The sequence below is a fragment of the Lontra canadensis genome, unplaced genomic scaffold (assembly GCF_010015895.1).
Source record: "Lontra canadensis isolate GAN:19392208 unplaced genomic scaffold, GSC_riverotter_1.0 scaffold30, whole genome shotgun sequence".
In the NCBI taxonomy this organism is placed as follows: domain Eukaryota; kingdom Metazoa; phylum Chordata; class Mammalia; order Carnivora; family Mustelidae; genus Lontra; species Lontra canadensis.
Window position 1 is genome coordinate 9508326 of NW_022631024.1, and position 27798 is coordinate 9536123.

The 27798-nt window shown below is 39.2% G+C and overlaps 3 protein-coding genes across 10 annotated transcripts in view; all 3 read right to left on the minus strand.

Moving 5' to 3' along the window:
* Positions 1-5917, minus strand: part of RC3H2 (ring finger and CCCH-type domains 2) — a 51959-nt gene extending 46042 nt beyond the window's left edge. For 3 of the 4 annotated variants that reach the window (XM_032865794.1, XM_032865792.1, XM_032865795.1), the window contains exon 1: positions 5525-5916. The gene's annotated coding sequence lies outside the window, so the exon portion shown is untranslated. Of the gene's footprint in view, positions 1-5524 lie in introns of all 4 variants that reach the window. The other variant, XM_032865793.1, reaches the window with a different exon arrangement.
* A 3660-nt stretch (positions 5918-9577) lies between these two features.
* On the minus strand, positions 9578-27712 carry ZBTB6 (zinc finger and BTB domain containing 6). 2 transcript variants are annotated; one of them, XM_032865809.1, is made up of 2 exons: positions 27644-27712; positions 9578-11584 (listed from the first exon to the last, which is right to left on the minus strand). In XM_032865809.1, the coding sequence occupies exon 2, from the start codon at positions 11573-11575 to the stop codon at positions 10307-10309; it is 1269 nt and encodes a 422-aa protein (XP_032721700.1). In that variant the 5' UTR covers positions 11576-11584; positions 27644-27712; the 3' UTR covers positions 9578-10306. The 2 variants fall into 2 exon arrangements, with proteins under 2 accessions (XP_032721700.1, XP_032721699.1); XM_032865808.1 differs by lacking the exon at positions 27644-27712 and adding an exon at positions 12966-13090.
* Positions 15578-27746, minus strand: ZBTB26 (zinc finger and BTB domain containing 26). 4 transcript variants are annotated; one of them, XM_032865807.1, is made up of 2 exons: positions 27648-27746; positions 15578-18450 (listed from the first exon to the last, which is right to left on the minus strand). In XM_032865807.1, the coding sequence occupies exon 2, from the start codon at positions 18438-18440 to the stop codon at positions 17115-17117; it is 1326 nt and encodes a 441-aa protein (XP_032721698.1). In that variant the 5' UTR covers positions 18441-18450; positions 27648-27746; the 3' UTR covers positions 15578-17114. The 4 variants fall into 4 exon arrangements, with proteins under 4 accessions (XP_032721698.1, XP_032721697.1, XP_032721696.1 ...); XM_032865806.1 differs by having other exon boundaries at positions 27644-27739; XM_032865805.1 differs by having other exon boundaries at positions 27610-27691.
* Positions 27747-27798: the final 52 nt, after the last annotated feature.

A 27798-nucleotide genomic window follows, 5' to 3' on the forward strand; every position in this document is an offset into this window, starting at 1 on the left:
TTAAACAGCCACTACTTTATTTCCTAAGAATGTTTACCAACCCAAATATCTTAGTTCCACAGAAATTAGATGTTTAAAACTATAGTCATACTCAAGACAGAAAAAGTATGTAACTGATGATTCTCCAATATCTCCACATCCAAATGAAGAATTCTGTTAGCCTTTATTTTGCTTCTATGTTCAACAAAAACTAAGGTTTCAAAAAATATCTTGGTGAATAAATCACAGGGCTTATTACATTAAAAGCACCCTGTACAAATTTCTCCTCAAACAGTTCTAATGTAAAGTTCTAATATTTTTATTTTTAAACTAGCAAAATCTTGCAAGTTATACTTAATTTTATACCTTTTACCTTATACCCTTACATTGCCACATCGAGTAATGCCATCAATCTTAAATCTGATTAATCTGCTTCCAACTTCAGAGATGAGCACTGAACAGGTGAACATACCACTTCTTTAAACTATTTAACATTTGAAATGTTCAGTTTTCCAGGTTGTAGAATTATACAAGGAAAAGGCCTCTGAGGAAGAAGGCATTTTATCTTGAATCTACTACTGAGAGCCCTAATGTAGTTAATAACCTGAACTGATATAATATTTATCAAAACAAGACACTGCATCTATTTTTTCATAATGGCCACCTGTTTGGAAATGCTATAATTTTGTGGGTTACAGTATCACAGACACTGGGTAACAGGACACTAGTAGAAAACGATTTTCCTTATTTCATTTTCCAAGATCATCCTGAAATACTTTACATTAGTAAATGAGTAGGGGGTGGGAGAAGCCGTTTAAGTTTGAACTAAACATAAAAATGCTATCTTTCATATTTTCTTTCACCTGTTAGTTTTCAAGTGTTTCATACTACTCCAGAATGTAATTAATAGTTTTATGTTATAATATCCCACATGTGTTTCCAGGTCTACAAACACCAGATACTGTAATATAATTAATGCTGAGAAGTTTGACTTCTAATAGAAACTGAATTAATACCTTTAAAAAAAAAAAAAGAAAAATTCTGCCAAAACTTGTCAGTAATTCTGCCAAATTCTCCTGCTATGTGTCAGAGTCTAACTTTCTGACAGGAAAATATGTACTGAATTCTCCTTACGTAAGTCATAAGGAAAAGTTTGATTTTTTTAAATGTTTTTTCTTCAGTACCATTATCAATAAATTCTAGATTCCTCAATTAAGATAAAGAGAAGATAAAATTTTATCTAAAACACAGAAGTAGCTTATATAGTCCACCGAAATTTTTAATTCATGATAGCAAAAGTGACTTTCACTTTTTTTTTGTCTTTCATTTCTTTAAAAAAGGTACTTCATAAACATTTACCTAGGAAGTATTTTTATAAACCAAAATGATAAATAGCTTATTGTCTTTATAATTTAACAATCATCTACATGAACCATAGCAAGCAAAGAATATATACTGATGTATAAGACTTCCAGATTTATACTAATAATTCCATAGTAACTTACTTGACTCTATGGAAGTCTAAATTGCTAATAACACTCAGAGTTAAGAGTCAAGTATCAAACTTGAAGATACTCCCAAAACATCTCAAAGTGAGATAAAATGGATTAAAAAGCCAAAACTCAAAACAAACAAAAAGCCCACAACTCTAAGTACATAAAGAGACTATTTAGGAAAACCATTCTAATTAAATTACTTGAATTAACTAAGTAACTTTCAGTTACTTGTTAGTAAAATTGAAGACGAATAGCAATATAGAGAAGAGAAGAAACATTCCATTAGAGTACGACCTTAAAAAGATTTTCCTGAAGTAATTTTCCAGGCTGTAAGTTCCCTGTTATGAATACTAACTTGTAAAATAGAAAGAGTAATTAATAGGCTTCTCTTATATGATGCAAATTATGCATTGCTTTATTATGAGCAAATTGCATACCAGCTAAGTACTCTCAATTTTTGTTATTAGTCCACCATGACACTATGGAGCCAGTTCTGGACTATGCCACCTGATTTTAAAATGCCAGAATAAAGGTTATAATTCCTTCACTACTGTGTAATAAAAGGTATCTAGTATTTTACAATTCTCCTCATAAAAATGTAAACATTAGGGCTCAAGTCTGTTAAGACATTCATTGTTTTCATTTTAGTTCACCTACGTGAGGAATTTAAGCTACTGAAAAGTAATGAGAAGTACTTCTCAATTCAGAAACCTTACAAATAATTAGTTTAGACTTCAAAAATTATATTTAAAGCATAGGTACAAATGAGACCTTAGCCTATAAAACAGCAAACAAAACCAATGGAAATAATGTACAAACTCTAAAACTCCGCACTCAAACATACTAAAGGGACTGGAGGAAAAGGAATTGAAGTACAGTTTTAAAGACTGCTATTATAAGTGACTTTAGTATAAGTTAGCAAAGTATAAGACTCAACTTTTTCTTAAATTCACGCTGAGACTGAACTCAGTTTTTTATTTTTATTTTTTAAAGATTTTATTTATTTCTTTGTCAGTGAGAGAGAGACAGAGAGCAAAAGCAGGGGGAGTGGCAGGCAGAGGGAGAAGGACAAACAGGCTCCCCGCAAAGTAGGGGGAGCCCAATGTAGGACTCCATCCCAAAGGCATGATCTGAGCCAAAGGCAGACAGACGTTAACTGACTGAGCCACCAGGGCATCCCATAAACTCAGTTTTTTAATCAGTATAAGATTTAACTTCTCATGTCTTCTAGTATAACACAAATGCAATAATTTTCTATTTTAATTAGCATATCCAATAAAGATTTGCTTTAGTGATGACAAGACAGGAACAATACTTATTTTTGAGACAGAACTTACTCACCTCTGCCTATCACTAATGGCCACTTGAGAACTTTATCCTTCATATTACCAAAGTCATTAGTCTTTTGATTACTCTGATTGCAAGATGATACTCTGTCAGGAAATTTTTGGTTTTCAAGTGCTTACTTTTATTCAGGTAATTTACTTCTCAGAAGAGCAGTGTTGTTTTAAACAGTGCTATCTAGGGGCACCTGGGTGGCTCAGTTGGTTAAGTAACTGCCTTTGTCTCAGGTCATGATCCCCAGGTCCTGGGATCAAGTCCCACATCGGGCTCCCCGACTCTGCGGGAAGCCTGCTTCTCCTTCTCCCTCTGTCTGCCACTCCCCCTGCTTGTGCTCTCATTCTCTCTCTGTCAAAGAAATAAGTAAATTTTTTAAAAATAATAATAATAATAAAATGAACAGTGCTGTCTAATAGAAACACAATGTGAGCTACAAGTAATTTAAAGTTTTCTAGTAGTCATATTAAAAAAGGGAAAACATGAAAATAATTTTAATAATATAATTTAACCCAATTTATCTAAAATATCATTTCGACATGTAATTAACATAAAAAATTATTAAGGTATCTTCAATTATTATTTTTTTGCACGAGGTCTCTGAAATCTGGTGTGTATTTTATTTTACATTTATACCACATCTCAACTCACACTAGCCACATTTCAAGTGCTCAATTGCCACATGTGGCTACTGACTTGTACTGGATAGTGCTATTCCAGAGTACTTAAAATTATAAAGCAATAATCAAAAGTAATATTTATTAAGAATTTGAGGTGAAAGTCACAACTACACTTAAGAAGTTTTCACAAAACTAGAAAACCTGAGAAACATAAAGATGTAACTTAAGAGAGTAACCAGATTGGATGCAAAACATTACTTTTAATTTTCAGCTAGCTTTATTTTACCACATGCTTCCTTTTTCCATAACTAGAAAGTGAAACTTCAATGCAGTCCAACCAAAACAGTAAGTGCTTATTATAATAAGGCCTTGTTGTAAGTTTATTTAGCCTTCTTAGATCCTGCATATAGCTTCAAAGTTCTATTTCCGAACACAAAATTTTGTGTTAAAAGAAAGCTTTCCCCACCAAAAGAATTTTTGTCAGCTTTTTCAGACTGGAAGATATAGCAAATTACAAAAGCAGAACATGAATTAATGAAAACATATGAACAAAGGACATAAGTCTTATATGTCAGGTCAACACAACAGTAATAACAGATCAGGGATAACTCAGAGGATCCACTAATGAACATGACTGCAATTCAATCTTCAAATAATAGGAGGCAATTTGAATTTTAACATCTGCTTTTTCTAAACAATATACGCTTAACATTTTGTCCTTCTAGCAATTTTCCTAACTCTAAAATTTAGAAAACATGAATTTCCAAATTAACGAAAATAACATTTAAAAATTTGACAGGATTTAATGGCCTCTCTTCCTTCAAAAATTAATGGGGAAGTAAACAGCAAAAGAAAAGGATGTTTTAACAGTGGTGTTGCTTTATAGATAGATAAAAGAAGGTAATAATAGCAAAATCCATAAACTTTTCTTAATGTTTGAAGAAGCCTTAACTAAATTTGTGTATCTAACTAGAAAAAGGCTGCACAGGCTAACTAAAACATTTTGTTTTTTTGCTTTTGGGTGAAATCATATCAGTGTAGCGTAGCAACGTTTGCATTCTCAGGTTAATCAAAAGCTCCTATTAGAACTTAATAGTTTGACTAATACAAAAATGGAGAAAAGATTACTTAAGCACTTTAGCAGTTTGGGGGAGAGTAGGAATTAAAAAGGGGCCCAGGTAAGGAGAGAGCAGGAATTAAAAGAAGGGAACCTAGATGGTTATTTAAAAATAAAACAGGCTGGGAATCACGAGATTAGATCTACTTTATGTCAGTGATTACTGGAGACTATTTCGGTGTCAAGGTTCTACCTGCCGGTATCTTAAACTCCTCTGTGATTAGAAGGATGGAAATGACAGCTACTCTCATGTTCTCCCTTCCTGAAAGCTAAGGGCAGAGAAAAGTAGAGCTGCTTCTGAGAAACAAAGATGCTTTCTACCATTCTTCTAAGATGGTGGAAGAGTCTTAAGAGGCTTCCCCAAGAAGGAAAAATGAAAGAGGGAAAGAAAAAAAGCCACAGCAGAATTCCGTGGCCGTGTTTCGTGCCATTGCTCCCTCACATTCACTGTGCAACCACTTTGGTCCGGCCATCTCCCTCCCAGGAGGTTAAGCCCTCCCAGGGCATTGTTTGGCCGCGGTCCCTATTTACCACTCAGATCGCCTCCACCATCCCTGCTCTGGGATCTCGCGAAGCCCCAGGACAGAACGCCGAAAAGCTAAGAGAGGGCTTGGTTTCGAGGACCTCCTCCAAAAGCCCTCTCGCCAGCTGGTGTAGAAAAGGGAGAGAGAACCCTGGCCTTTGCTTGGGTGGGTTCCTTAGGGGTCAGAGGCTTCTCCTCAGCCGGTGTCGAAGGGAGGTGGCCATTTGCGCCGGGCGCTCGGTATTGAAAAAGCCCTACCAGAGAGGGGCCTCCGCAGGCCCCGGACTCCGGGCCGGGTCCGAGTGTCAGGTGCGGCCCCCAGTTCCCAACCCTCGGGGCACTGGCGACGAAGCACACAGGCCCGGGGCTGAGACCGGTCTCCCGCCCGACCGCCGAGGACTTAGGGACCCGAGCTAGGGCCCCAGCCGCATCGTGCCCGCCCCCGCCCTACCTGTGGGGGCCCGGGCGGGGTCGCTAAGGGCCGCTCCCGGGAGCCCCGCGACGGCGCGGCTCGGAGACGGAGGCGCCTCGTCTCGCCGGGGCAGAGCTCGGCGGCGGTTTCACGACCTCAAACTCCATCGGGAGCTATAGGGACAGCCCCGTTGGCGGCGGCGGAGGCCGCGACGGGGCCTCCTCCTCCTCCCTCCGCCTCCGCCTCCTCCTCCTCCTCCTCTCCACGGAGGCGGTCCTGGAGGGATCCCGACCTAGCTCTCGCGAGAAGATACTGCCTCTTTCACGCGAGATCACGCAGGCCTTGGCGTTAAGGAGGTGGAAGCAAAGAGTAGTAGCCCCCGCCACCTGGACTGCGCATCAGCTTCCCTCTGGTCGAGTCTAACCACCCCTGTCACGTGACTAGGTAGCCCCGGAGCACTGTGGGAGGTGCTGTTAGCAGGCCTAGACAAGCCGAAAGGGTTGATGGGAAACTCCCTGCACCTTCATCAGCGCTTTGAGTCAGCCTCCTAGACGCTGATGTGAGAGAGTCTGACTCCCCTCGTGAAAAGGCAGTCTCCATTGAGCATGATCTGATATATCTGTATTATATTCTATGCACTCTCTGGTAATCAAATACTGACCCGTTCCCTCAATCCCTCCACATATTTGCCAAACAATCTCCCTATTAAAAAAAAAAAGAGAGAGAGAGAGAGAGAGAAAGAAAAGCATTTGCTTGGCAGGCACGAACACAGATCTCTTTCTTAAAAAGAAAACTTAACTCTTCAGAAGCTGACAAGGATAAAAATTCGATTAATATCTCAATACTTGTTGAAGGATTTTTCACAGCAAACTGTAAAGCCTGAATTATATATTTTTTAAGATGAAGAAGCAGAGAAATAAGGGAATTAGCATTTATAAAGTGCTTACCATGTGCTAGGTCCTGTATTAGGTAATAAAAATTTCATTTTTACCATTGGTTTTGGTTTTATTCACTCATTAAAATAATCCTAAAAAGAAGATACTACACATTCTGTTACTGAGAAACTGAAAAACACAGACTAAGAAAAATGGCCATGATTTGTAATTAAACTCAAGGCACTTTCCTATGTGAAACCAGATGTCCAACAAAGGTAGGTATGAAAGTAAATCCACTATGAATTAAAAGACATATGAACAAGTAGTTTATAAACTGTAAATGTATATGTATATATTCATATATATTCAAATATACATATATATAGACACACACATTATTCTACTGGATAGTGTATATGACAGTCTGCAAAATTTTTCAAAGGTGGCCTGACCATCACAGTTAAAATTTTAATCCCAATTTCCATTCCCTGACACTCTCTACCCCTGCTTTATTTTCTCCAACTTCGTTTTCAAAATCTGATATACACCGATTTTACTTGTTTACTGTTTTTCTCCTTCCACTACAATACACCTTTCATGAGAGCAGGGATTTTTCTCTGCATACCTAACTTCTAATACTATATAGACTCAGTAAATATTCTTTGACTGAATGAATGACCAGAAGAAAGTTTCCTTCTTTAAAATTCACAGATGTAGACATAACACAAAGTTCTCCATTCCCATCTCCAGTTTATTGGTTTTTTTTAATATAAACATATAGAATAGTTACATCCAAGAAAAAAACAGCAAGAATTTTCTCTTATACCAAAGTAACAATTAACTTTCCAAGACTCTTTATACATAGATGCAGTAAATGAAGAGGCTGAACTCAAACATGTTGCATTTTCCCCCAACATATCAGAAACACAAACAAAAAGTGAATGTTTTAAATGAATAAATTCAACACTTTACTTTGCCATACCTGCATTTTTAAAAAGATTCCATTTTCCTGGAATTGTTTATATACATCATGCAAACAGACACTGTCCTAGGAATGTTCTGAGATCACTCTCTGCTACTGGACAGGAATAAATAAAAATAAATAACAACCATCACTTTCACAAAACAACCCTTCCCCCAAGCAAATATCTCAAAGTGCTTACAAAAAATGTCACAAGAATCTTACAAGGCACACATAAATCTTAAACATATTTCAACCATAATTTTTTCCAAACATCAAGGATAGTAGGTACCAATTCCTAAAAAACCAGTTTATTACTATTCTTTTACCCTTCCCTCCCATCTCTAGCCCTCCCCCAGAAAATTTCATCCTAGGAAGCAAAAATAAGAAAAGTACTTCAAGCACAAACTATTTCTGAAAGGGAAATGTTTTCATAACTACAATCATGGCCAATTATAGATCTAATCGCAAAGAAATTTAAATGCTGCACTATCATGTTCTCCATTGAAGAAAAACACTATTTACTTTAGAAAAATTGTCTCCAAAGTAGTACTCAAATAGCAACATTCATAAAGACACAAAACTCTCCTCTCTTGCTTTCCCCTCTTCTGTGTTCTTAAAACTCAGGAAGATTTAAATATAAAATCATAGATTTTTGGACCTGGAAATGATCTTTCAAGTTACCAAGTCCAAAGTTACTGTTTTACATATTAATTTAAGAAAAACTGGTAGAGAGGTGACCTGTCCAATGTCACTAACAAGTGACATGGCTGGGGGAGGGGGTTATGAAGTTGGTTTTCTTATCAAAGATGAGAGCTGGATTCTTTGAAGTGTCTCCGAGAGTTAAAATTCTACAGAGAATATATTTTTCACAAAAGTATCACAAAAAGGATATTTAACATTTATAACTATCAACATGTGATCAGTCACAAAATTCTTATAAATGGTACAAAGTATATTACATTTTAAAATGTGGAAGGGCTTCAGAACCTAAGTATAGCAGAAATTCTACATAAAGCTGAGGTGAGTAGAGGAGAAATAGAACATCTTGAAAGATGCATCCAGTCAGGCTCTCTTAACTACTTTGTTCCTGCATTTTAGAGAGTATGATTTGCCAGGTAATAGATTTTAATCATGGCTTTGACAACAAAAAGTTTTGTGTTATTTGTACACAGGGATAGTAGAGAGCAATGGCTCATAACACAATCAGAATATTACGCTCACAAAAATAACCATATGGTCATGGTTTTGCTTTTGGCACATTTCTGGAAATACAGAATAAAACTCTAGGGATGGTTAGGATTTTTACCAACATGTGGTAAATGAAAATTGCATTAATATAAATGAAAAAAGTTAACAATTAAGAGAACACCAATAGCTAACCATATTTATTTAAACTGTTCATCTAGTGACAGCAAGATAATATATATTGCCAATTCAAAGTAAAAAAGGGAATCAACTGTTGATACACACGACATAAATGAATCCAATGGCATTCTGTGTGGTGAAAAAAATCATCTCACAAGGGTATATACTACAAGATCCCCTCATGTCATTCCAGAAAAGGAAAATGATAGCAATAGCAACTGTTACCAGGATTTAAAGATAGGTGGGGGAGTTGATTACAAAGGGGCATCATAATGGAGTTTTTAGGGATGATGGAATGTTCTGTATCCTGATTGCAGTGGTGGTTGAACAAAATCTACATGTGTTAAAATTCATGAAAATGTAGACCAAAAACAAATGTCAGTGTTAGTTTATGTTAGCTAAAAAATTTAAAAATAAAATGAATTTAAGAGAGGAAACAGTAGAGTACCTTTAGTAAAGTTGCAATTTCTAAAAGAAAATTTTCAGAGGGGCGCCTGGGTGGCTCATTGCGTTAGGCCTCTGCCTTCTGCTCGGGTCATGATCTCAGGGTCCTGGGATCAAGCCCCACATCAGGCTCTCTGCTCAGCGGGGAGCCTGCTTCCCCGCCCCCCCCACCTACTTGTGATTTCTCTCTCTGTCAAATAAATAAATAAAATCTTTAAAAAGAGAAGAAAGGGACGCCTGGGTGGCTCAGTTGGTTGGACGACTGCCTTCGGCTCAGGTCATGACCCCGGAGTCCCGGGATCGAGTCCGGCATCGGGCTCCCAGCTCCACGGGGAGTCTGCTTCTCTCTCTGACCTTCTCCTCGCTCATGCTCTCTCTCACTGTCTCTCTCTCAAATAAATAAATAAAATATTTAAAAAAATAAAAAAAATAAAAAGAGAAGAAAATTTTCAGAGCTTCCTGCCAATGGTATAATTTTATTGGTCATAAAATTATTAAATATAACTGTATGAAATAAAATCAAGAAACTTGGGCTTGATTAATCATTTCTAAAATATGTATACTAACAAATCATGGAAACATTATTTTAAGGAATTTTAGCCCATGTCCAAGGAAATTCTACTACTCCCAAGTGAATCTGAAGTGTGTTCCCTTACAGTTTAAAACAAGTACCTTGGTGCTTTGCTTCAGAATCCAACCAGTTTGTTTAAAAAAATTTTTTTTCACTAGTCCTATAAAGAATTAATAATGGATTACAGCATGTTTTGAAGTCTATTTTCTCTTCCTATTAACCTAATTGATTAAAATTATTATGTGGTTGGGATTTTACATGTACATCATTTATCTAGAGAGTCAAAATCAGAATTTAGAAATACTGCTGGATTCTCTGTCACAAGAATCAGGAATATTTAAGAGTGAAACATTATTTCTCTAGATATACCACTGGGACTTACATATACTGTACGAGGTAAGACAGCATCCCATTAGCTTTATCATGTCTCCCACACATTGGAACTGCTAGTAGAAGTTCAGAAAGAGTAACGTGTAGGCAGACCAAAATTAAGACCCAAAGATGGGGGGGGCACAGGGGATGCAATATAACATATGCTGCATTTCTGTAGAAAAACTCGCCTAACTATGATATAAGGCTTATATAGCAAGGTGTGGTTCTAATTACAGCAAATTTTGCCTTTTGAGATCATGCCTGGGTAGTTTTTCACTACTGCTTCTGCCATGCACAGAGGTTAAGTGCTTTTTGAGGGCAGATTTGTGCTTGAAATCCATGTCACAACAGTGACATTTGTATGGGCGATCTCCACTGTGTATATTCAAGTGGTCCTGAAGTGTGCTTTTAGCAGTAAATGTCTTCAAGCACACAGTACACTGAAAGGGCCGTATGCCCATGTGCCCTCGAATATGCCGGTTGAGATTTTTCTTCTGCGTAAATGTTTTCCCGCACTGTAGGCACAAGAAGAGCTTGTGCATCTTCAGGTGGCGCAGATAGTTTTCAACGTGAAGAAATCCTCGAGGACACCTGGGGCACTGGTGCCTCAGTGAATAAGCATCCTCCAGATTCTGAATCTCACTCACTGTACCATGATTTCCTTCAGTATTCTCACAAAATAAGCTCTGATCTTGATTCCCAGGAACTTCTGCCACTCTGCTCTCAACTGTAGAATTGATCAGTGAATGCTGTGTTTCAGAGAAATACATGCTTGCTTTTGAAGAAGTACAAGGCTGTGAAAACTGCCCATTTTCTACACTGGCAGTACTAATAGATTCCACGTGGAGGATACAAATTTCATTATCTTTAAAACCAATGTCTACTGAAGATAGCTCTGGTGACTTCACTTCCTTTCTCTCTGATGTCAACTCTACTGTAGACTGCAAAACATTGCTTTCCTCTTCTTTTACGTGAAAATCTATGTTTATAGGACTATCTTCTGAAATTTCTATAATCTCACAGTCTTTATCTGAGTTTTCTTCTTCATTCTTAACATCCAGATCAGAGGATTGACACAGGTCAGTATGTTGATTATTTTTCATAGAAAGATCAATTTCCAGATACTTTGACAAAGCTTCTGTGCACTTTTCCACAATGTGAACCATCTGCAGGTAACTAGCAGCAGTCAAATATTTCAAAAGCTCTTTCCTTTTAACTTCAAGTGCTCCAGTATAGCATGAGAGCAACAGTTTTCTGCCAACTTCTGCACTCTGCAGGATGGTGATTCTGACATGTTTTGACTGCGTGAGTAAAAACTGATCTCTCATGAAAGTGGAGCAAGCAGCTAAAATCACCTTGTGGCCCTGGAACTCGGTGTCATTGATATAAATGGACACATCACAAAATAAATTCTGCTGTCTCAAGAGATTCATTTTCTGCAAGACTACATCTCCTTGCTGTTCAAACTGGAAGTGCAGAACATCAGATTCAGCAGCCATGGTCACAATCTATGCAAAAGAAAACACAAATGTTGATGTAAAGATAGGGAATGCTCTCCTACACTGTGATGGTAAAAAAGAAGAAAAAAATCCCACACCTGAATTGGGTAAAAGAAGATTCAAATTCTAATCTAGGTGCAAAGAGTGAACTCCTACGCCACCATTGCAAAACCGAAAAAATGAAAACACATTTCTTTATCTCATGGTCTGTTTTTCGTAATTTTGTTACAGCACCTATTACACTGAGTTGTACTTAATGGTTTCTGTTTTTCTCCTTGGCTAAATTTTAGCCGTTTTGTGGTCCAAGACGCTGCTAATGTCCACTAGTAAAGGGACTTAACGTAGTTTCTCACATTAGAAACCCGAATGTAATGTCCAAATTTCCTATTCTGCATCACTGCTGCAGGTCCTCCTTCTGTTCCCTTCGACCTTTGCAAGGTCTTCCAACAGGTCTCCTTTATCCCATTCTCCCATATTCCAACCTACCCTCTTGAGTGCCACCAGAACCAACACCTCTTAAAACTTTAAAAAAAAAATTCTCTTTTCTACTTTATTTTTTAAAGTCTTTTTATTTATTTCAAAGAGGGAGAGGGAGAGAGAGAGAGAGAGAGAGCGAGAGCGCTAGCAAGAGTGAACACGAGTGGGGGGAGGGGGTAGAGGAAGAGGGAGAAGCAGACCTCTTGCTGAGCAAGGAGCCCAATGTGGGACTCCATCCCAGGCCCTGATATCATGACTTGAGCTGAAGGCAGATGCTTAAGCAACTGAGTCACCCAGGGGTCCCTCTCTTCTACTTTAAATCCTCCATTGCTCTCCTCTACCTCCAGGACAGCCTACCCTTCTTAGCAAATACAAGATCCTTCATTATTTGGTCCTAGCCATCTTTAAGGCTTTATCTTTCCTCAATATATTCTCTTTTTTATCAAAGCTCCTTCGATATTGAGATTTTCACCACTGCCCAGACAAGAAGACCAAACACACGTTTGCACGTTTCCATTAAAACCCTCTTTCAGCCAGTAATTTGGCTCCTTTAAGACCCAAATCAGTTAGGACTTCTGTGACTTCTCCTATCTACCCAACAGACAGTGAGTTGCTCCCAGAGCACCACGAAAAGGGGCCTGCTTCATCTGAGTTTCTGCCCCGAGCACAGGGGCCAGCGCAGAGCACGCACAGCGGAGGGGAACATCTGTTGAACTGAACGGGACCCAAGGTGGCCTGGAAGATCCTGCAGCTCGCCATACACAGGTCTTCCCGAGCTAAGCCTCCCAGGACCACAGGCCCCGTCTGCCAAGTGGTTGCAGCACCAGCGCAGCCTCCCTGCCCGAGCCTGGCTGCCTTCTTCCTCCTCCTCTTCCGGCTTCCCACCCTGCCGGTCTCCAACGCGCTCACTCACCGACTCAGAGAGCCAGAGCTCAGCTTCCCGCAGCAGCGGCGGCCCAGGCCGGAAGGTGGACTTCGCTTGGGAGGAAACACATCCGGTGTCAACTAGCTTTACTCCTCTCTGGGGTGGGCTGGGCGTCCCGGAAGGACATGCACAGACATTCTCCCTTCCTCATCCCCTCCCCCACCACCGCCCAGCTCCTAGAATGGCAGAGAGGCCCCCGTGTTCCGGCAAATCCCATCTCTCCTGCCCCAGTTTCGGCGAGCGGGCCTTTCCCTTCGTGAGTTCTCTCCAGTGTCCGTATCGCAGACGGGTTGTGAGGCTGAAGTACAGCGCGTCTATCGGAACACCCTGAATGGGATCACTGGGAGGCCCTCATGGTTGTCACGGGCCGGGTTCTCTCCTCTCTGGGCCATCTACAACTTAAAATGTGACAGAGGAAAGGAGACCGCCATAAAAATCGGCATTCGAGATTGCCTAATGACCATCAGGATCTGGCCCCCTACCTCTGGATCTTCACTCATCCATCGCGATGTCACCGTCCCCCGACCCCCTCCCCACACGCCAGTTCTAGGCAAACCCAGACCTTCTATCTGCTCTTTGGGACTGTCTCTTCCCACGTGCCCTATCTCTCCCCCCACTTATCCTTCAGAATCTCGTTCATAAATCACGTCGTCCATGAAGCCATTCTGAATGGCCCTTGAATTAGTGGGCTCCCAGTTGGGAGCCTGTGAGCCCTTTGGCTGCCTTCATTATTGTTACCATACCTGTACTGAAATCTGTGACCCATCTGGGCTGAGGTATTTCGGACAGTGATTTACAATCTTTGCATCCCCGAAGTCTAGCCTGGAGTAGACATTAAGTATTTCCTAAATGAAGGAATGTCTGAACTAGTTCTTAAAAGGAGTAGCTCTACCCCCTCAGTTAACAGGTTCTCCTGGAAGTAAGACCCTACTAACAATTTCTAGTTAACCAGATTTCCTTCAGAAGCCATGCTCAGAGCGCTTGATTAATATGTGTTTTAAACAGTAGGAGTGAAGAAAGCATTCCTTATTCAAATTTAGGCGACTGAAAAGGAAAGCAGGAGGGATAGAGAAAAGAAACCACTGACACCAGAGATTTAATTGTCACACTTTTATTAAGGAAACTTCCCCATAATAAGTGAAGAGGTAGTTCATAGTATGTCTAACATACAACAGATTTAGAACAGCTATTCACCAGCTGAAATAAAATATTCTGGTTTGTTTGTTTAGGACAATATTTTAGAAGTGGTGACATTGGTCACCCTCCATTTATAGATCTTCTAATAAAGAAACTAAAACAAAACCACATCTGATTTACCTCAGAGCCACTTCAGTTTGGAGTTTGTCTTTAAAATTAAATAATAAATAAATAACGGTGACACACGGTAATTTTTTAAAAACCAAACTATGGTAAAGAGAGTTCTTTTTAGTTAGCCTAGGGATCCATAAAATACAAATGCAGAATGACTTAAAGTTTTAAAAAAATCTTTCTCCTCTATAAGAATATGTCTAGTTTTGAAAATCATCTTCCCTTATAAAATGTATTTGATGTCAGTTAACTTGACCACTTTGCAATACAATCTAAGAAACATGTATAAACAAAGGAGAAAAGTCAAGTCCCACCAAAATTAAGAAAATGTCTCACAGAAACAGAACACCTCTCCAGCCAAGAAATGGAGGAGACTGTAAATCACTTTAGTGGTTTGCAGTTGCAAAAGGTGGGAACTAGAAGTTTTACTGATAAAAAATCATCAAGATGCTGATTTTAAGTAATCAAAGGAAGCAAGGCATTTTCTTTATTATTCCTAGTTTAAATCACTTTATCTAAGACCACACGAGACCGTTTGAGACCATAAGCTCTGTGATGGCAGGGACCGTTAGCAATCTTACCTTCATATCCTCAGTATCTAGCATAGTACCTGGCAACAAATGTGCCCAATAAATGTTTCTCAACTACTGAATGAACCTAGAAATAGTCTCCAACCAAAGAGACCAATCTTACTTGAACCCATGCCTTTTAGTCTTCAAACCAATAACAAAAATGGGATATGAATGTAAGCAAAGAAAGCACTCCAACTTGAAATTTCCCTATGGTGAAATGATGTTCAGAAAAACATCGGCTAACATATTAATGTCTCATCGTTGCATAGACTTGGTACTCTTTGGCTGGATCATATAAAAATCAGAATGCTAGGTAGCATCATTAGACCATAAAAATGAGTGACCTTAGGCATAAGATACCTATTGGTCTTATCACTCAATTTTATTCTCATTTTAAGTGTTTTAACAAAAGTTTGAAATTATAACTCAAATCAGATTCACATGTAAATGCATTAAATTATAACAACTTTAAGAATTCCCTGTGACGATTCAAGTTAAACTTCAGTTTTGGTTTATCTGTACATGATTCTCATAGCTCAAAAATAAAAACAGAAAATCCTGATGGAAATTAAACAAACATTGCTTCCAGACAAAAATCAGTTTCATATTTTGATCCTTCTCACATTATTCTTACTCATCCTTTCCCTCCCTGACCACCACCTACCAAGTCAGTCAATTTCTTGAGAAGAATGTAATATTCACTCTAACCCTCCCCCCCACCAAAAAAAAACACAAAAACACATCCTTCCTGTGATGTTTTGTTTGCAAATTCCGGGCTGTCTCAAAAAGCCAACAGGGATTCCCAAAAGTGAAGCACAAACTGGGAGCTTTTTGCTAATATACTCTTGATCATGTACTGTATCTTTTTAAGCCAAGAGCTAGTGAGAAATAAGAAGACATTAGCTCATTCTTAGTCACTTCTCTACTTCGGCCAATCTTGGCCAGGCCACCTCTTTGAGCTTTGGATACCCCAACTTAAAAAATAAAAGAGGTGGAGTATACGATTTCTTAAGATTCTCTAAGTACTCTAAGATTCCTATTACCTAAATCTAACTGATGAGTCAAAAGCTACTAAGTCTCAAAATTTTATTTCTGAACTATAACATGTGCTTCAGGAAAAACACAGTTGTGTTCTTGGGGAAAAAAATTGTGTTTTTCCATATTGGAAGATCAATTTTGTATTAGTGATCTATCAAACATGGCAAGGTGGGACTGTGTACCTTTATAGGAATATCTGAATGCAAAAATCTGATTGCTCCTCTGTGATCCACTTTTTTCATCCATTTTAGAAACTAGTGTACAGGAAGAAATGAGAATTCAGAGATTACACCAGACAAAACTGTGAAGGCCAAACTCACCTTTCTGATGGCTAGCCCTCTAAAACAAAGTCCGGAGATGGACCCCCAAATAGCCCCTTTTTAGAGAGACCATTATACTTGAGCACATTTTAAGTGTGCCTGGAGCAATCCTGACTTCAAAAGCATCCACAAGTAAATTACATGTTAATTATAAGCATTTGGCTTCTTTCTGGGAAGACCACCTATGTAAGTGCTATTATACAATTGTACTTCTATCCTTTGTTAATTATGCTCCTCATGCTGATCCCTAACTGTCTGTAGGTGTTGCTGAAAAAACTCTACTCTGGTCTATGTGAACCACTCAGTGACATGAAGTTGGGCCATAATACCGTTGAAGAGTACAGAACAACCCAAAATACTTCATAGGCAGCTGCAAGACAAGTACAAATGGTAGGAGGCAGATTCATTATCAGTAGGCAATTAACAGTAGGCAACCAGAAGTTCTATCACATATTCAGGCCAAGAGCAGTATCACCTTGTATCTTAGCCTATTTTTTTGCCAAAGAAAAATACTACTCACTTCTCTTAGCATAGCATCTATTAGTGGACTGTAGGTGATGTTATTAACTTATTGGTACCTTCAGAATGTGCCCAGTGAAAAGCCTAAAATAGTGTCAGTCTAAGACCAAAGTCAATGTTAGGTAGACAAATGGAATACTCCTTGGGAAAGGAAAATAGACAACACGGGATAAATAATTCAAAACACAAAATGGAAGAGGGCAAAAGGAAGGCAAGACCACTCCAAGTGGTAAGTTGCCTGGTCTGTTAGTGCTTTGACTCACCCCTACAACCCGCACAGAGGATTTGGAGAAGTCAGACTATCAAAATCACTCCTAAAAAGACTCGAGACTATTGCCACATTTTCAGTCCATTCTAAGTTGTGAGCATAAAGCCCTTAATCAATTCACACAAGCACTATCATTTCTTAAGTTCAAGACAGCTTGGGCCAGTTTACCTGCATCCAGGACCTGTGTTGCATCAGGCTGTGGCTGACACCCTTTAGAGTCTGTGACTGTTGTACATGCAAAAGAATCAAAATCCACTGTGAGGTCTTGCACATTTCTTTCATTGGCATTATCAAAGCTGTTTTTGCCATGCAGCTGTTTAAGATGTTTCCTCAAAACTGGCTTATGTGCAAAAACCATGTCACAATAGTTACACTTATGGGGCTTATCTCCACTGTGAAGGTTAAGATGATCCTGTAAGGAACACTTCTGAGAAAAGGTTTTCCCACAGATCTTACACTGGAAAGGTTTAATGCCGGCATGCACACGCATGTGTCGATGAAGGTTGCCTTTCTGAGTAAAAGTCTTGCCGCAGAGTAGACACATAAAGAGTTTGTGCATTTTTAAATGGTTGGCGTAGTTCTCCAGGTGACGAAACACCCTGGTACACTTTGGACACTGGTGATGCCACTGTAGGCCTTTGTCTACACCTCGAATATTAGGCCCAAAGACATCTTTTGAGGCCATGATGATATTATCACTGCCTGCGTAAGAGAGGGCATAATTGTGGAGATGGTTTTGTTCTATTTCACTTACTCTGTTTTCCACAGTTGAATTTATCAGGGAATGCTGGGGCTCTGATGAATGTAAAGCAGTGGGTTCAGAAGAAATAAACTGGTTCTGATCTTTTTTATTTCTAACCTCGGATACATCCCCAATAGATTCTACCTTAACAATCTGAATATCACTGTCCTCCATATCCATACTGTCTTCAGATGGATGAACACAAGGTGAATCCTGCTTTGGGGAGCCTCTGGCATCTCCCTGCTGTTCTTTTGACTGGGGAGAAGCACTCTGCGGTTCACATCCCTCTTTACTATCCATTGGTTGTTTTGGCTTTATAAACTTCCACAAGGCCTGCGTGCACCGCTCTACAATGTGGCTCATCTGAAGAAAACTTGCCGCAGTCAAGTAATTGACCAGTTCCATCTCAGGGAATTCCAGCACACCACTATAACAGGATAAGAGCAATTGTCTCCCCACTTCGGAACTCTGCAATATGGAGATTTTCACCTCTCTGGAATCATTCAGTAAAAACTGGTCTCTTAGGAAGGGGGAACCTGCAGCAAACACAATTTTATGCCCCTGTACCTCAATATCATCTATGAGAACTGTAACATCACAAAATTTATTCTCTTCTCTTAATTTGTTCATTTTTTGTAACATTGAATCTCCATAATTTTCAAACTTGAAGTGAAGGAGATCTGATCTTTCAGACATTTTGGCAGACCTAAAGAACAGAAATGTAAAAAGGATGAATTTAAGAAAATTCAAACAATTAAGAAACCTGGATTTTTCCTTCCAAAAACAAATCTGTGTTGACATATCTCTTTGTATGTATCCAAATGAAATTTTCCTTGAAAGAGGAAGCTAGTGTGACAGCTTTCAAAGGCTGTGAAAAATTATTCCATATCAAGTATCAATTGCACCTAAGGAGTAGACTTGTATCACTGTAAATAATTTGGCATCCATTCAACTTCTTAAGATACTTAATACAAGAACAGTGCTTGCTCTAAGAGCATTTTTTCTACTCCTCAAATGAGAATTCTATAGGGTTTCAAAAACATACTAAAAACATCCCAGCAAGTAGTAAAGTAACGATTTTTTTTTTTTTTTGCATGATACTGTGAACCTGCTTCTTCAAAGGCAAAAAAGAAGAATCTCCCTTTGCTTTCTACTTTAAAGATCTGTAGTGACCTTGCTTGCCCCATTCCTGGGTAAACACTCTTCTATTTAAACTGATGTGCATTTATTCAGACAAGCATTTCTGCAATAAACTGAACGTAACAGACTTAAAGGGACAATGTTTAGACAGTGCCAAAGTACAAGTCTTTATCCTGTGCATTTTGGACAAATCTAAATTCTCAAGCAGGATTTCTTGATATAGAAAGTAAATGAAATACTTTATATAGAAAAACCAGATGAGCCACTTGGTGGGAATCTGAGCAGGAATAAAGTCAATCAAATTAATAGCTTATAGATTCTGTTTTTTTCTTCTTAAGTCCTCTTTATCCATCATTACTCATCAACTGGACTACTAGAACAGGATCATAAATGCTTCTTGGGTTCCAGCTTCTATTTCTTCTAATACAACCTCTACACCACATGTTAACTTTCAAAAACACTGGATCTGACTGGATCCAACCCTGCCTAAAATCCTTCTGTGACTTCCCATTGTCTCCTGGATGAAGACTAACCTTGGAGTATAAATTGATGAAGTAAACCCAATAATAATTAATTAAGGTAAATAATTATAATTAAGGTAAACATTGGGATAACCATTCAACCACGGATAAGGTGTCTGCCAAACTCTTTGCCTATCTGTCCCTTATATCGCAATTCCTCTGAAGAAAGTTTCTATGTTCTGATTCTATACTCCCTAAATGATTTTCTGATAATTTGGCTTCCCATGTTTCTCTCCAAAGGGAAGGATGAAATGGCTATGTGAACATGATAATTCCAGTCCACCAGTCATTGTAAAAATAATAAACTGACACTCTGTTTCTACACCAGTCTTCTGTGAGTGACATCAGTAGGTATATCAGCTCTATCCTTGAAAAACAGCTCTACGATCTTAGAGCATCAATAAATTCACCTTGAACTTTGTGCATTCATCAACTCCATAGTTGAGAGTCACAAGAGACAATCAGCTGTAATTGATCAAATATAGATCCTGAAGATTAATCTTTATAATCTTATCTTCTATAACAGTGACTTACCAAGGCTCATAAAACCCAGCTCCTGAAGCAGAGTCCAGGTCTTACAGTGCTCAGTGCCTGGTGCATGACAGCACTCTATTGACTCCAGGCCTTAGCTCAGTTATTTTTTTTCTTTCTTTCTTTCTCCCTCTCCTCCTCTCCTCTCCCCTCCCCCGCTTCCTCCCTCTCTTTCTTTCTTTTCTTTCTCTCTCTCTTTCTTCTTTTTAAGATTTTATTTCTTGGAGGGGGGGGGAGAGAGAGAGAGATCACAGAGGGGGTAGGGAGAAGCAGACTGGCCGCTGAGTGGAGTGCCCAATGTAGGGCTTGATCCCAGGACCCTGAGATCATGACCTGAGCTGAAGGTGGACACAACGAAATAAGCCACCCAAGCACCCCAGCACAGTTACTTCTTTAGTTTAGAATACTACTCCTAGTTATTTCTGACTGACTTTCTTTTCCTTCCTTCCTTCCTTCCTGCCTTCCTTCCTTCCAAGTAATCTCCACACCAAATGCAGGGCTCATACTCATGACCCCAACAGCAAGAGTGCGATACTCTCAACTGAGCCAGTCAGGTGCCCCATCATTCCTTTATTTCTTGAGATGCCCCTACCTAATGTCTTAGACTGGAACAGTTGTCTCTACTGGACCCATAGTATAGCACCTCTACAATAACACTCAGAATACTTTATTAAGTACTTGTTCCTTCTCCTCCAAACTGCAAGCTTCATGACATTAGAGGGAAACATCTTCACCTTACTCAATGAGTCTGATGCTGGAAACCTGCATCTTCTACGGCAAAACACTTCCCTTTTGCTTCAAATTCTACTTACTGCAGCCACATTACCGGCCGGACCCTCTTCTGTTCAAACTGCTGTATCTTCCCCTAACCTAATATTGTACTAAACACACAGGAGGTGCTCAGTTTGTGTTTATTGGACCTATAGAATTTGACAGTGGAAGGAAGAAAGAACTGCTATTGAAGATCTGTAAAAGCATTACAAGTCTGAGGCCCTGAGAGCCTAGAAAGGAATGAAAATGGGAATACCGAGTAAGGAAAAATAATAAAATATTTTGAAGAACTTGGTAATTGACTAGATACAGAAAATGAGAGAAAAAAAAAAAAGGAATGTGTAAAGATTCCAAACTTAAGAGTTCAGCAGAATGGAACTGTCATTGGAAGAAAGGTGAAATGTAGGAAGGAGAACTGGCATGGTTTATTAACAAAAACAGACATACAGAAATTATAAAGCTTTTCCTTTGTATGGCATTCTGAATGCACAGGTAATGAATAATCACAATAAAGATGAGAAAGGAAGAACATACAGAAGCAAATGCTGTATGAGAGAAAAGATGGTGAATATCAAATAAAAAGGAAAAATCTAGGAGATAAAAGAAACATTAATAAAGAAAGCAGCAAAATTATATAATCACTGGTTAGTTTGAGCAATTACAGTGGCCTCATACATTCATTCTGGCAACAGTGAATGCCCAAATTTATAACCATAAGTTATAAAATTGCCTGTTGCTTCAAGTGGCCAACAAAAGGGACATTCTATTTTTAGAGTTTAGCTTGTCCTGAGTCTACCCTCAGGTCAGTATTTTCTGACACACACCCAACAATGATCATTAACGCCTTCCATCTACAGGATGATAATACTCAGAGTGCATTACACAACTATTCTCAAGGGTAATTGTTCCTTGGAGCTTCAAAGATGAGGAGCTGGAGTACTTCTATCAGTCTCAAGAAACTTAACAGCAGGAACAACCCAATAGGTATGTACCCCAGGAAAGTGCTTGCTTTGATTTCTCTGCTACAGTCCAAGAATGTGAGGAAAATTTGTTCTGTTTAAGAAGTTTTGCCTAGTATGTGTCAATATACTCACTGGCTGCCTTTGATAAACTCTTATTTCTGGACCACACAGTTTATCCCTTTAATTGATTCCTGCCACTAGTTTCTCTTTTCAATACAATATTAGTTATTTGAGGGCAAGGACCAAGTGTTACTTTATACACAACTCATTCAACAAAACCAGCAGAATAATTAACTCTTTAATGTCCCCTGTAAAATTATTATTGTGCTATGGTAGAGAGGCCCTTCATTATCATCATATTCTCTTTTGAGTGTCCTGGGAGAAAATTCCTTTCTAGCGTTTGTTACCAAAATAGTTTTGACAATGTACACCCAAATTTTAAACATTTTTTTTTTTTACTTTAAAAAAATGTTAAAATGAAAAGGAATAACTGTGTTTCTTATAAACCGGTTTAATGAAAGAAAAAGGACAGCCAATCTTTACTGAATCCTTGCTAGGTCCAAGGTAAAGTGCTAAATGCTTTACCTAAATTGACCCACCTAATCCTCAAAATCTCTAGGAGGTAGGTATTATTAGCATCCCCATTTTGCATATGAAGAAGCCCAATCTTGGAGGATATAAATAACTTACTCAACTTATGAGAGGTGGAAAATATTAAGTGTTAGAACTGGAACTTGGGCCCAAGCTACGTGATGCTAAAGTCCATGTATGAAACAAGACTAGCTGAAGTTCTACCCCATGAATAATGTTAACTATGTAACTGTTCAGACCTCCCTCCTCATATCCATTCGACTGTACATTTAATGATTTTCATACTTTTGTGTATTGACTTATGCTTCAACAAAAGGTTTATGTTTAAAAACAGAGTAGGATGTAAGGCCAAATTTGTGTCAAGTCTAGAGGACTTTAACAGTAAGCCTTTTATGTACTAGTCATATTCTTTTTTTTTCTTTTAAAGATTTTATTTATTTATTTGACACACAGAGAGAGATCACAAGCAGGCAGAAAGGCAGGCAGAGAGAGGGAAGCAGGCTCCCCGCTGAGCAGAGAGCCCGATGCGGGGCTCAATCCCAGGACCCCGGGATCATGACCCGAGCCGAAGGCAGAGGCTTACTAGTTGTATTCTTCATTGCAATTATTCCCTTATCCTTGTTTTATCTTCATTTCTCACCTATTTTCACTTTGTTATTTTTCAATCTTTTGTGTATTCATATTTGTATGCTAAGTCTGAATGCCATTTGCAAATAACCATAATTCTAAGTACAGCAGCAGTTATTCATAGGTTTCATAAAAATCACTCACATAATTCTAGATTATAAGAGAGCTTTGAGTAACTCAAAAGTAAAGAACTTAATCAGGTAGAATAGAGACTTGGTCACCACATTCTGTTGATCCCTCAGAATGACTTCCAAATTCTCTCTCTTTATTCTGTCTGTCTTTGCCATGGTTCAAGCCCTTATCATCTATTGCCTAGATGACTACAATTAAAGCTGAATACTGCCAAGTTTCTTTTAGCAACTTTTTTTTTAAAGATTTTATTTATTTGAGAGAGAGCAAGAGTGAGCATGAGCAAGGGGATGAAAGGGTTTTTATATAAATTCTTTGATTTCATACTTTTTTAAAAAAGATTTTATTTGAGAGAGAGAGCAGAGCAAGAGAGAGAGAGAGTGCATGAATGGGGTTGGAGGACCAGAGTGAGGAGAAGCTGACATGGGGCTCGACCCCTGGACACTGGGATTGTGATCTGAGCTGGCAAACTCCCAACTGAGCCACCCAGGTGCCCTGATTTCACACTTGTATCTTTTCCTTTTTTAATTATTTTTTTTTAAAGATTTTATTTATTTATTTGACAAAGAGAGATCACAAGTAGGCAGAGAGGCAGGCAGAGAGAGAGGGAGAAGCAGGCTCTCCACTGAGCGGGGAGCCCAACAGGGGGCTCCATCCCAGGACTCTGGGATCATGACCAGAGCTGAAGGCAGAAGTTTAAAGGACTGAGCCAGGGTGCCCCTATTAGCAAGCTGTGAATGACCTATTTATCAAACATTGGTGTAATAGGAATATTTTCACTTAAGACCCCTTTCTCTTTGTTATATTTATACAGTTCTTTCATAATTATCTCCGTAACAAATGTGCCAACTAATCTGAAAATTCCCCTTGTTCAAACAGGAGTAGCCAAAAAGGATCAGTGGATGTTCTAAGTTGGACAATGTTTACTGCTCTGCTACAGGTAGTGAGAAAATATCAAAGTTTCTTTTTCAAATACCTCTAATTATAAGGAAAAATTTTCTATTCCACATAATAAATTCCCAAGCTATACGTCAGTCTTATTTTGTGATCTACCTCATAGAAGTAACCTTATCTTTCAAACTAGCACTCATAATACCTGGAAATTTTTGTTTCTCACTAACACCATACTCCATTTTTCAAAAAGGTTGCATTACATCACAATCTTTCTCTTTATAAACCTCAATCTCTTTCTTCATTTGGGTAACCTTCATGACACTACATTGTCCAAGTTATCAATCTTTTGTTTTGTTTTTACTTTTAACTATAAGTCTAAAGTTCTCTTTCCCAACCATCTTCCACTTACTACTGGAAAAGTTTGGTACTTTTTGATTCTCCTTCCTTCCACTTGAAAAACAGTACTTCTATATGCCTAGCCCCAGAAAATATAAGCTATGTTTCTTACACATAAACTCTACATGTTGTTTGGAAACTTTTTTTTTTCATTTATTGTTTCGATAGCTATATATGTTGAATACAGATCTAGTTCATTCTTTCAAACTGTTGTACAGAAATGGTCAAGTTGCTTAACTACTGGCCTCAGCTTTTCATCATTCTTTTGCTTGTTTGCTCTTCAAGGATCCAATAAATTGTGTAAAGGTTAAGTATATCCTTCAAAGCTTAGTCCTTGATTTTTTGCTGTTTTTTTCAAGGCTTACTCCTCAGAAAGCCCATCTGGTTTCTCAATGTTTTATTTACATTCTCTATTTAAAAAAAAAAAAAATCCCTAAATCCCTATCCTTATGGCCAGCCTTAAACAAACTTAACTTTACCTCAGGTTACTCAACAGTACCTGCCCTAGGCTACTATTCTATCACTTGAGATGTGCGATACCTAAACTCCTTCACCGTCTGAAACTCAGTAAGTAAAACCTAAAAATTAATGGAGAATGGCTCTGAGAACAGTGGACATGAAGGCAAGGATACCTGTAGTATGCTATTAGTCTAACAGATCAAGATCGAAATAATGAGGGCTTGAATACTGACAACAATCATATGGATACAGAGAGGAAAACAGATTTGAGAGATATTTCAAAGAACTGATGGACTTGGTGACCAAGGTGGGGTTAAGAAAGGACAGTTTAAGATGACTCCAAGACCTCTGATTTGAATGACTGGATTAATGTGACACAGTGTCACTCATTAGCTAAGGAATATTGGAGGGGATGATCATCCATCTGGTCTTAAAATGATGAGCCAGAGAATCTTACATGACATGATGGGGAAGATTCATTAGCTAGCTGGATAGAGACTGAATTTAAAGAGACTTGATTATAGATAGTAAGTGATAGATAAAAGCATGGGATAAATTGACCTAATTGTGAAAGAAACTGACCTAAAGTGGCATTGATTGGAAGAGGATATAAGACAGAGAGAAATAAAAAACAAATATGTAATATAAACATACACCCATTACTTACCTTCTCAATTAGGATCTCCTTCCGAGCCTTCCATTTTTTAATCAATGAACCTATCTTTTCTTAAAATTTTCCCACTCCTTTCACTACCATATTCAGTCACTGCTTAATGCAGTGGATAAAACTATGGATTCTGGAGCTATACTTCCTAGAAGGACAATACTGCTCAACCCTTACTAGCTGTGTGACCCTGGGGCAAGTTACTTAACCCCTTCTGTGCTTCATTTTTCCCATCTGTCAAATGGTAATACGTCATAGTGTTGTTATGGGAAATTAAAAATTAAATTAATGTTTAAAAGAGCTTAGAACAGTATCTGGAATGTGCTTGATAAGCATTTGTTAGGTGAATAAACAAATAAAGCCTGCCAATTTTCTTTGTGAAACACTTCACATGTAGCCTTGTCTCATTCTCATTTAACACCAAACTAGTTGAGGTCTCCATTATTTCATAAATTACACCTCATCACTCTACTAAAATTGCTTTTTGAAAGGTCTCTAAAGATCTCTCTCTCTCTGTCTCTTTTTTTAAAATAATCTCTATGCCCAACATGGGGCTTGAACTCATGATCCCAAGATCAAAAGTTGCAAGCTCTACTGACTGAGCCAGCCAGGTGCCCCACTAATGATGTCTTACTACAGAAACACAATCTTTCCCCCCATTCCTCATTCCCCAAATGCTCTGCACAAATTGTCCCATTGGACCCTTCCCAAAATTCCCTTCTCTTGATTCTGGGTCTTCTTGGTTGCTGGAACCCTATACTTTTATACATTATCCCCTGCCTCTGTTTTTGCTATCCCACCAATTAATTCCTCTTTTTGCTTCATAAATGCAAGCATCCCCCCCCAAATATTCCCATCTTTCTCAATACTTCCTTCCTGATGCCAAATATTACCACAGCTTCCACTTCTATGCCAATGACTCAAACTTTTACCTCTAGCCACAACACTGAGGTTAAGCTGCAGATTTGCATTTCCAACTCTATACTGGACAGTTATATGTGGCTATTCCATTATACCTTTAATTCAACATGTCCAAAAAAATAAATTTGTAATTTACAAGTTTATGGTTTTATTGCTGATATTAGCATCAACATTCTCCAAATGCCAAAGGCCGAAAACCTAGGAAGCAGCTTTGTTACATCTTTCTCCCCCAGCATTCAATTTATTATGGAGTTATCATACCATTCACTTAAGCATACTTCCCTTCTTTCCAGTAACACTGTCATAACTCCATTTCAGGCTTCCTTAACTAGGCTAATTTCATTACTCCTTCAAACGAATTTCCAATAAGAGCACCTAGACATTAATTGAAGAGTCCGTATCAGCTTAGAGACATTTCTTTTCTATAAGCTGACTTCTAGAACAACATAGCTTTCTACAGTGCAAATCTGCCTATGTAAGTCTCCCACTTAAAACTCTTTTAAAACTACCCAACTCCTTTAGGATTAAACCTTTCACTATCTGGACCTCAGCCTACTTTCCCAGACACGTATCTCCTCCTACACACACGAGCCCCCTACTTTCTCCTCTTCACTCCTCAGTCATTCCTTCAAAGCTTTGCGAACTGTTCCTTCTGCTTGAAGAGCTCTTCTCCACTTTATCCTCTGCAAGAAGTGTAATTCAGACGTCACCTTCTTTCCTCAGCCTTCCCTGCAACTGCCCGTTGGGTAGTTCACACATATCTGCCTGATACATAAATCGCAGGAGCAATTATTTGTTTATATTTGGCTCCCAAACTTGACCCTGGAATACTGAAAGGGTATCTTAAGAAGCTCCAGTACCTAGCATAGCGCCAGTAATAGAAAAGATGCTGTGGCCAGCGGCCAATTTGGGGGAAACCCCGGCAAAAGGGTAACCTAGGTCAGCACGCATAGTGAATCCAGCGGGTTGGCACCGAGGCCTTGTCAGGGCCTCAACTCTTGCACTTCCTACAAGATGCCAGAATCAGGCGTCCAAGCCAACTGCTGGGCCCTCGGCTGGGGTCCCAGGAGGAGGTCCCTGGGGCATAGTTAGGCGCCTCATTCCAGAAGCCGGGAAGAAAAAGGGGCGGGGCACAGCGTGGGCCGGGCCAAGGCTTCCTTAAGTCCCACCGGGCCTAGGCCAGCTCCTCGCCCCCATCCCAGAGCGGGTCCCGGCCAATCCAGGGCCCCAAGGGGGCTCCCTCTTGAGAGACCCCGTACCCCTGCCCGGCGCTCCGGCCGCCTCCGCACTTACAGACCCGGGGGAAGGCCACCGTCTGGATCCGGCACCGCCAGGAGCTCCGGCCCCTCGGGGCTCCGGGAAGGGGGAGGGGCAGGGAACCCGAGCCAAAGGGGGACCCAACGGAACCGGAAGGGCAGCCCTCGCCGGACAAAACAACTTCCAGGTCC

Excerpts from the sequence above, each read along its gene's own strand:
- ZBTB6 (XM_032865809.1), bottom strand. The coding sequence starts at position 11,575 with ATGGCTGCTGAATCTGATGTTCTGCACTTCCAGTTTGAACAGCAAGGA.
- ZBTB26 (XM_032865807.1), bottom strand. The coding sequence starts at position 18,440 with ATGTCTGAAAGATCAGATCTCCTTCACTTCAAGTTTGAAAATTATGGA.